The sequence below is a fragment of the Cetorhinus maximus genome, unplaced genomic scaffold (genome assembly GCF_964194155.1).
Source record: "Cetorhinus maximus unplaced genomic scaffold, sCetMax3.hap1.1 HAP1_SCAFFOLD_1690, whole genome shotgun sequence".
NCBI classification, from domain to species: domain Eukaryota; kingdom Metazoa; phylum Chordata; class Chondrichthyes; order Lamniformes; family Cetorhinidae; genus Cetorhinus; species Cetorhinus maximus.
The window spans coordinates 20,682-30,000 of record NW_027597630.1 but is presented as its reverse complement, the minus strand read 5'-3'; the positions used below and the strand labels follow the sequence as shown (position 1 = coordinate 30,000).

General features: G+C 49.8%; 1 protein-coding gene across 1 annotated transcript in view; it reads right to left on the bottom strand.

Annotated features, from left to right (window-relative positions):
* Positions 1-7,914, bottom strand: part of LOC144676549 (HHIP-like protein 1) — a 38,207-nt gene extending 30,293 nt beyond the window's left edge. Inside the window, exons 1-2 of the mRNA XM_078536952.1 lie at positions 7,569-7,914; positions 1,243-1,889 (exon numbers count right to left, since the gene is read on the bottom strand). Of these exons, the coding sequence (XP_078393078.1) occupies positions 1,243-1,889; positions 7,569-7,853 (932 nt within the window). The 5' untranslated portion in view covers positions 7,854-7,914. The remainder of the gene's footprint in view (positions 1-1,242; positions 1,890-7,568) is intronic.
* Between the last annotated feature and the right edge of the window lie 1,405 nt (positions 7,915-9,319).

The window sequence follows — 9,319 nt, the reverse complement described above, 5'->3', positions numbered from 1 at the left end:
TGTGGGACCCATACCCCAGTGAGAGTTAGTGTGTGTGGAACCCGTACCCCAGTGAGAGTGAGTGTGTGTGGAACCCGTACCCCAGTGCGAGTCAGTGTGTGTGTGGAACCCGTACCCCAGTGCGAGTAAGTGTTTGTGGAACCCGTACCCCAGTGAGAGTCAGTGTGTGTGGGACCCGTACCCCAGTGAGAGTCAGTGTGTGTGGGACCCGTACCCCAGTGAGAGTCAGTGTGTGTGGGACCCGTACCCCAGTGAGAGTCAGTGTGTGTGGGACCTGTACCCCAGTGAGAGTCAGTGTGTGTGGGACCCGTACCCCAGTGAGAGCCAGTGTGTGTGTGGGACCCGTACCCCAGTGAGAGTCAGTGTGTGTGTGGGACCCGTACCCCAGTGAGAGTCAGTGTGTGTGTGGAACCCGTACCCCAGTGAGAGTCAGTGTGTGTGGGACCCGTACCCCAGTGAGAGTCAGTGTGTGTGGGACCCGTACCCCAGTGAGAGTCAGTGTGCGTGGGACCCGTACCCCAGTGAGAGTCAGTGTGTGTGTGGGACCCTTACCCCAGTGAGAGTCAGTGTGTGTGGGACCCGTACCCCAGTGAGAGTCAGTGTGTGTGGGACCCCCACCCCAGTGAGAGTCAGTGTGTGTGTGGGACCCGTACCCCAGTGAGAGTCAGTGTGTGTGGGACCCGTACCCCAGTGAGAGTCAGTGTGTGCGTGGGACCCGTACCCCAGTGAGAGTCATTGTGTGTGTGACCCGTACCCCAGTGAGAGTCAGTGTGTGTGGGACCCGTACCCCAGTGAGAGTCAGTATGTGCGTGGGACCCGTACCCCAGTGAGAGTCAGTGTGTGTGTGACCCGTACCCCAGTGAGAGTCAGTGTGTGTGGGACCCGTACCCCAGTGAGAGTCAGTGTGTGTGGGACCCGTACCCCAGTGAGAGTCAGTGTGTGTGTGACCCGTACCCCAGTGAGAGTCAGTGTGTGTGGGACCCGTACCCCAGTGAGAGTCAGTGTGTGTGTGACCCGTACCCCAGTCAGAGTCAGTGTGTGTGGGACCCGTACCCCAGTGAGAGTCAGTGTGTGTGGGACCCGTACCCCAGTGAGAGTCAGTGTGTGTGGGGGACTAATTTAAAGGAAAAAAAATCAAACATTTGGAAAGGGGGATTAATAAATTAGGCAGGAGGTTGTGCCCTTTAAATTGTGGGCCTGTTACACGTGTGTTGTCCCTTTAAGAGGCACTGGCCCTCTGACCTTTCTGATGTGTGGTCCAGAGCGTTCATGTTGCTAGGCAGCAGGTGGAACTCGCTGATGCGGATTCTCTCCGCCTTCCTGGAGAAGATGGAATAATAAACGTAGACTTTGCCGTTCCTCTTGAAGTTGGGGTGAAAGGCCATGCCCAGGAAGCCCCTCTCGTCCCCAAGCCAGGGCGAGGTCAGCACGGCCTCGGTCAGGTTGAGGAAGGGCCGGCTGACCTTTGACCCGTTGACCAAGTAGACCCAGACCAGGCCCACCTGCTCGGCTATGAAGAAGCGGTGAGTCCCGTCGCTGGCGTGCAACATGGCCACCGGGTTGCGGAGCTGGTTGGCCACCTCCTTCAGGCAGAGCTGGAGGCAGCCCTGGGGGTCCGCCCGCACTGCCCCCAGGTTGGTGTTGAGGCGGTTGCTCGACAGGACGTTGGGGTAGCAGTATTCGAGGTCCTGGAGCTCCAAGTAGCCGCAGAACTTCTCCCGGTCCGACTCCAGCTCCATTGTCCGCTGGTCCCCGGTCAGGAGGCTGAGGGTTGAGCGGCAATACTTCCAGAAGTCGGTGCAGTAATCGGCACAGAGCCCTGGCAACAACCGAACCGGCGTGTTGGCATCTTCAGCATCGTACAAATGAGCCGCAAAGGGGGAACATTTCTAACCAAAGGGAAAAAAAAAAATGCATTTACATAGCGCCTTTCACAACCTCAGGACGCCCTAAAGCATTTCACAGCCTTTGAATCCAACAAAAACCCGGAATTAAAAGATGGGTGATGACCGTGAAACCATAAAAACCCACCTGGTTCACCCCTGCCCCTTTAGGGAGGGAAATCTGCCATCCTCCTCACCCGGTCTGGGCCTACACGTGACTCCAGACCCCACAGCGATGCGGTTAACTCTTAAATGCCCCTCTGAACAAGGGTTAATTGGGGAGGGGCAATAAACGCTGGCCCAGCCCACATCCCATGAACGGGTAATAAAAAAAAAAGCAATGAAAATAATGTAATGTTGAAAAAACAGCAGCGAATTTGTGCACAGCAAGCTCCCACACACAGCACCGTGACAACGACCTGATACTTCGTGTTCGTTGATATTCGTTAAGGGAAAATTATTGGTTAGGGCACTAGGGAGAACTCCCTCGCTCTTCAAATAGCGGCTATAAATGTTTAAACCCACCCCGCCCCCCCCCTCGCAAGATGAGGGCAGGCTGGATCACAGTTTAGTGCCTCATCCAAAAGGTAACATCTCCAAAGGAGCAGCTCTCCCTCAGTACTGCACTGGGTGCACCAGCCTCAATCGTGTGCTCAAATCGCTGGAGTGGGGCTTGAACCCACAACCTGCTGACTCAGAGGGAAGAGTGCTCCCCACTGAACTTCAACTGACCGACAGGGGAAAGGGGGCTGAATTAGCACTCATTAACTCTCTGCGAATCAGCATTCAGCCAGGGCTGTGAGGAGCACTGACCCAGGCCACCCAACGTGACCACAATATCCCTGAGGATAAGGAAAACATTCTACAAATGGTCTTAGCAGCTCTTTTCCTTAGTGAATGAATCAGATGGGAGTTCCCAGTAAAGTCCAGTTCTGTGGGTATCGGGTGAGAATGGGTTTGAGCTCAACTTCAATGCCTGCCGTAGCCAAATAGCCTGTCACGCATAGAATCTGGGCAACTGGGAGCTGGCCGTACATTGTGTTCCAGTACAGATTACTGTGTCAGGGGCTGGAGGTTCAACAAGATCTGGGATATATCCACAGCTATATAGTGATAACCTTAACCCTGCTGAATAAACAGTGACTCTGTACAGTTACACAATGAGTGATCCTTACCCTGCTGAATAAACAGTGACTCTGTACAGTTACACAGTGAGTGATCCTTACCCTGCTGAATAAACAGTGACTCTGTACAGTTACACAGTGAGTGACCCTTACCCTGCTGAATAAACAGTGACTCTGTACAGTTACACAGTGAGTGATCCTTACCCTGCTGAATAAACAGTGACTCTGTACAGTTACACAGTGAGTGATCCTTACCCTGCTGAATAAACAGTGACTCTGTACAGTTACACAGTGAGTGATCCTTACCCTGAATAAACAGTGACTCTGTACAGTTACACAGTGAGTGATCCTTACCCTGAATAAACAGTGACTCTGTACAGTTACACAGTGAGTGACCCTTACCCTGAATAAACAGTGACTCTGTACAGTTACACAGTGAGTGATCCTTACCCTGAATAAACAGTGACTCTGTACAGTTACACAGTGAGTGATCCTTACCCTGAATAAACAGTGACTCTGTACAGTTACACAGTGAGTGATCCTTACCCTGAATAAACAGTGACTCTGTACAGTTACACAGTGAGTGACCCTTACCCTGAATAAACAGTGACTCTGTACAGTTACACAGTGAGTGATCCTTACCCTGCTGAATAAACAGTGACTCTGTACGCTGTGTTTTTGATTATGACGGAAGTTTTTGGTGCCTCCTGTTTCTTGATTTCTGTTATTCTCCCTGTTTTTGCTCCATTTTTATCAGCTTGAAACAGTCTCTGAAGGGTTAATTTTTTTTTTCCCGGTTGAAATGATTCATTTTCAAAGCATAGGCTAATGATTAAATTAAACCCACCTCGATCCCTCAAAAATGCATCTTTGCTTCCCTCACTAGCAATGTGGCAAAAAAACCTAATTACGTTTAACGCTAGCCTGGGAGGGGGGTGTGAGTTAACTGGAGAGAAGGATGAGTCAGTGTCTGCAGGAATCCCTTTGTCACAGCTGAAATACCGTGAAGATATAGAAAATATCCTGAAGCAGCACAAAAGTGGCAAAGGAACCCTGGCGAGGGGGTGCGGCGGTGAGAGATGGGCAGTGGGGGAAGTGGGCATAAGAGCAGGAGTAGGCCATTCAGCCCCTCAAGCATGTTCCACCATTCAATGAGATCAGGGCTGATCTGCAACCCAACTCCATATCCCCACCCTTTCCCCATATCCCTTAATACCTGCGGTTAACACAAATCTATCGATCTCACATACAAATAAGAAAGATTTGCATTTATATAACACCTTTCGCGGCCACTGGACATCTCGAAGCTTTAGGGCAAAGAAGCACTTTTGAAGTGTAGTGACTGTTGCAATGTGGGGAATGTGGCAGCCGATTTGCGCACAGCAAGATCCCACAAACAGCAACGTAATAATGACCAGATCATCTGTTTTTTTTGTGAAGTTGATTGAGGGATAAATATTGGCCAGGACACCGGGGAGAGCTCCCCTGCTCTTCCTCAAAATGGTGTCACGGGATCTTTTACATCCCCCCACCGAGCAAGCAGATGAGGCCTCGGTTTAATGTCTCATCCGAAAGACAGCACCTCCAATAGTTTAGCACTCCCTCAGTACCGCACTGGGAGTGTCAGTGTCCTGAAATCCCGGAGTGCGACTTGAAACGGAACCTTGTGACTATGGCAAGCAGGTGATTGTGTGGGCAAGGGAATGGGGGTTATGGAGGGGTGAGGGGGGTGGGGTTGGTATGACAGGTGGAGGGGTGAGCAATAGAATGGTTGTGGGTGGGCATGGAGAGTGGGCATGGAGGTGGACATGGAGGTGGATATGGAGGGTGGGCATGGAGGGTGGGTATGGGGGGTGGACATGGGGGTGGGTTTGGGGGGTGGACATGGGGGTGGGTATAGTGGGTGGGCATGGGTTGGACATGGAGGGTGGGTGTGGAGGGTGGGTATGAAGGGTGGGTATGAAGGATGGGTATGAAGGGTGGGTATGGAGGGTGGGTATGGAGGGTGGGTATGAAGGGTGGGAATGAAGGGTGGGCATGAGGGAATAGGTTGAGCATGGGAATGGCAGAATGAGACTTGGGATGGGGAATGGAATGGCGCTTGGCAGCTGGGGATGGGCACCTGGGCATGAAAGGGTTGGGGGGTTGGCAAGGGAATGGACCTCAGCATCTCCTCACCAACTAAGTGTGGAGCTGTTCTAAACTGCCAACAAAAACAACTTGCATTTGTATAGCACCTTTACAACATCACAAGATGCTTCGCAGGAATGTTATAAAGTGAAATTTGAAGCTGAGGACAGGCGACTATCAGCTGGGCCAAAGGGAGAGGTGGTGAGAGGTTCAAGCATGGGAAACTGACCAGCTAAACCCTGAGGTTCCAGTTTACACCTCTGGTCCATACAGAGTTTGCTGGTGTTATATTTTCTGGTTCCCAGAGTTCGAAATAGTCACACGTTTAGATTCAAAAGGCTGGAGCGTTGAGTGTAATTCTTGCTGCTCTCAATGCGGCTGGTAGACTGGCATATTGTTACTTGGCACAAGACTGCAGTATGATAGTGAAATGTGGCACCCCAGGATAAATATACACATAAAAATTAGCTCCTCGCTCTATACAAATATTAATATGATAATATAACAGCTGGTCTCTGTGAAGGGAGAGGGCAATTGTTACGATAGGGCTCCACACCCTAAGGATAGGATAAGGATAAAAGTTGTGATCAGTGATCAGCGTATTTACCTTGCTGGGTAAAACACGCAAGTGAGTGGGAGTGTGAGTGAGTGGGAGTGTGAGTGAGTGGGAGTGTGTACATACATCGGGTGAGGACAAAACAGCACTAGGGATGCTGCTGTATTTCAATCCCAAATATCCCTTTGACTCATCATTTCGACTCACATATTTAAACTGACCAATTGGGTAGGGGACCAGCAGGGGTCACCCATCGACAGGAGGAGTTCACGCCTTCAGGACTGGGGCATGGGTAGAAATATCACAAGAGTGCAAGAATTAGGAGCAGGCGGAGGGGCATGTTAGTGGGGTGGTGAAAAAGGCATATGGGACACTTGCCTTTATCAATCGAGGCATAGATTACAAAAGTAGGGAGGTCATGTTGGAGTTGTGTAGAACCTTGGTAAGGCCACAGCTGGAGTACTGTGTGCAGTTCTGGTCGCCACATTATAGGAAGGATGTGATTGCACTGGAGGGGGTGCAGAGGAGATTCACCAGGATGTTGCCTGGGATGAAACATTTAAGTTACGAAGAGAGGTTGGATAGACTTGGGTTGTTTTCATTGGAGCAGAGAAGACTGAGGGGCGACCTGATCGAGGTGTACAAGATTGAGGGGCATGGACAGGATGGATAGGGAGCAGCTGTTCCCCTTAGTTGAAGGGTCAGTCACGAGGGGACATAAGTTCAAGGTGAGGGGCAGGAGGTTTAGGGGGGGATGTGAGGAAAAACTTTTTTTACCCAGAGGGTGGTGACAGTCTGGAATGCGCTGCCTGGGAGGGTGGTGGAGGCGGGTTGCCTCACATCCTTTAAAAAGTACCTGGATGAGCACTTGGCACGTCATAACATTCAAGGCTATGGGCCAAGTGCTGGTAAATGGGATTAGGTAGGTAGGTCAGGTGTTTCTCACGTGTTGGTGCAGATTCGATGGGCCAAAGGGCCTCTTCTGCACTTTGTGATTCTGAGTAGGCCATTTGGCCCATCAAGCCTGCTCCACCATTCAATAAAATCGTGGCTGATCTGATTGTGGCCTCAACTCCACTTTGCTGTCTGCCCCCCGCTTGACTCCCTTGTCGATCAACAATCTGGCTAACTCAGCCGTGAATATATTCAATGACCCAGCCTCCACTGGTCTCTGGGGGAGAGAATTCCACAGACTAATGACCCTTGAACAGAAACTATTTGTATGAGTGTGTGTGGGGGAGTGCGGGGGTAAGTGCAAAATCTTGAAACCCAATCGGAAATTCCCAATCTCAATCCAAACTTCTCAATGAGAAATTCCCAAATCTCCATTCCCAATTGGAATTCTCCAATCCGAGTCAATGATCTTTAATCCAAAATCTCGAAACACAATCAGAAATTCCCAATCTCAATCCATACTTCCCAATGAGAAATTCCAAAATATTCATTCCCAATTGGAAGCCTCCAATCCCAGCCAGTGATCTTTAATCCAAAATCTCGAAACCCAATCAGAAATTCCTCATTTGAATCTCAATTCAAAATCCAAAGTTCCAATTCAAAATCAGAAGCCCCCAATCCCAATCTGAGATCCCCGTTCCCAATTAGAATCCCCAAATCCTAATCCAAAATCCCACTCTCAAAGCAAAATCCTTGATTCTGATCCCCGTCTTCAATTGCCGTCCCAAATCTGAATTACAATTCAAACTCCAACAATTTGCAAAGGCCAATCAGAAATCACAAACTTAATCCGAAATTTACAATCAAACCCCTCCAAATCTCAATTCCCCCCAGTCAGAGATTCTAATCCCAAATCCTGAAACACAAACCCACCCCCCCTCCCCACCCCACCCACCACCAGATTAGCTCGAGCCCCCTCACCTGACACAGAAGTTCTTGAATATACTTTGCACAGATGGAAGCTCCTGACTGATGGAAAAAGCCGAGGATGTGCTGGTATCTTCCAGCGATCTTCGAATCCATGCGAGTGTCACAGCAGCCGAAGGTGGAGTACATTGTGCAGAACGATAGGGGCTCAGAGGGTTTGAATGGAGGCTTGAAATCCAGGCACTGGGGGTGTGAAGCAACATTTGGCATTCGAACAGAAATGACTAGAAGGATCAGGCTCCCCTTGACAGAATGCTTCATCCTGTCAAGGAATGTCATTATGAACAGGAAGGTTGGGGTTTAAACCCCATTAACTGTATGGAGAGTCAACCCCTCTCCCTCTTTTTATCTGTTTTTCCCTCTCTCACTTTATTTTCTATCCGTATGTTTTTCCCTGTGCCTTGGTCCCCCTGCCCTGTTTCTTTTCTCTCTTCTGTGTATCTTTCTCCCTCTCTCTCTCCTTTGTGCCTGTCACCTCTCTCTCTGCGTCTCTCTATCTCTTTCTCTCTCTTTCTCTGTGTGTGTCTCTCACCGCTCTCTCTGTCCTCTGTCTCTCACTCCATCTCTCTCTCCTGTCTCCCTCCTCTCCTGCCTCTCTCTCTCTGTCTCTCTCTCTGTCTCTTCTCCTCTTACTCCTCTCTCTGTCTCTCTCTCTCTCCTGTTTGTCTCTCTCCTCTTTGTCTCTCTCTCTCCTCTCGCTCTCCTCTCTCTCTCTCTGTGTGTCTCTCTTTCCTCAATGCCTGCAGGGCTGTGTGTGTGTCGATCTTGTGCAGGAAGGAGGGGCTGTTCCTTTTATCGACACGTGTCTTCAGTTTAGTCTGATCCAAGTTGCCTAGCCAGCGAGTCTGGAACTGCACTCCTGTTGTGAAAGGGGCTCAGGATGTGAGAAGGAGAGAGGACAAAGAGGCAGAGTGGGAGAGTGGGAGGGGGTGAGATCTTGGCTAGGCAAAACCAAACAAGCCAAGAGAGAGAGAGTTAGGAAAAAAAGAAGAGAGCTGGGGAAAACACAAAAAGAGAAACGTCAAGGGTCGGAGGACAAGAAAACAAATAGTCAAAATCATGAATTTAATTGGATTTAATGACTTTGTTTATATAATTGTACATACTGGTGTGTAGCAGCAGAGACTGTGCTGATTCACACACAGTCAAATGGAAATCAATGCAGCTCAGTCATTGCTGCTTAACATCAGGGACACCGGTTCTTCCTGAATCCTGCCTCCTCCAGCCAAGCTCCGGTGAAACTCTCCAAAAAGAAAACTCCATCGAATCCTTACAGCGCAGGCAGAGGTCCATTCAGCCCATCGTGCCTGTGCTGGCTCTTCGAGAGAGCTATCCAAGTAATCCCACCCTCCCCCTGCACTTTCCCCAACAAGCCCTGTAAAATTTCCCCCTTCAAGTGTTTACCCAATTCCCCTTTTGAAAGTTCCCATTGAATCTGCTTCCACCTCCCTTTCAGGCAGCGCCTTCCAGATCACAACAACTCGCTGTGTCAAAACTATTTCCCCACTTCCCCCCTCCGCCGGATTTTTTTGTCAATTAGCTTAAATCGGTGTTCTCTAGTTAAAATAGTTTCAATGTTCCGTGGTGTAGTAATAAAAATTGGGAGGCAATGGTGAACCTTGAATGTGATCTCAGTGGGAGGATTCTGTGTGGTTATAGGGAGATGGTGGTGTAGTGGTAATATCGCTTTGTAATCCAAAGGGCCAGGCTAATGCTCTGGGGGGCGCAGGTTCAAATCCCACCAT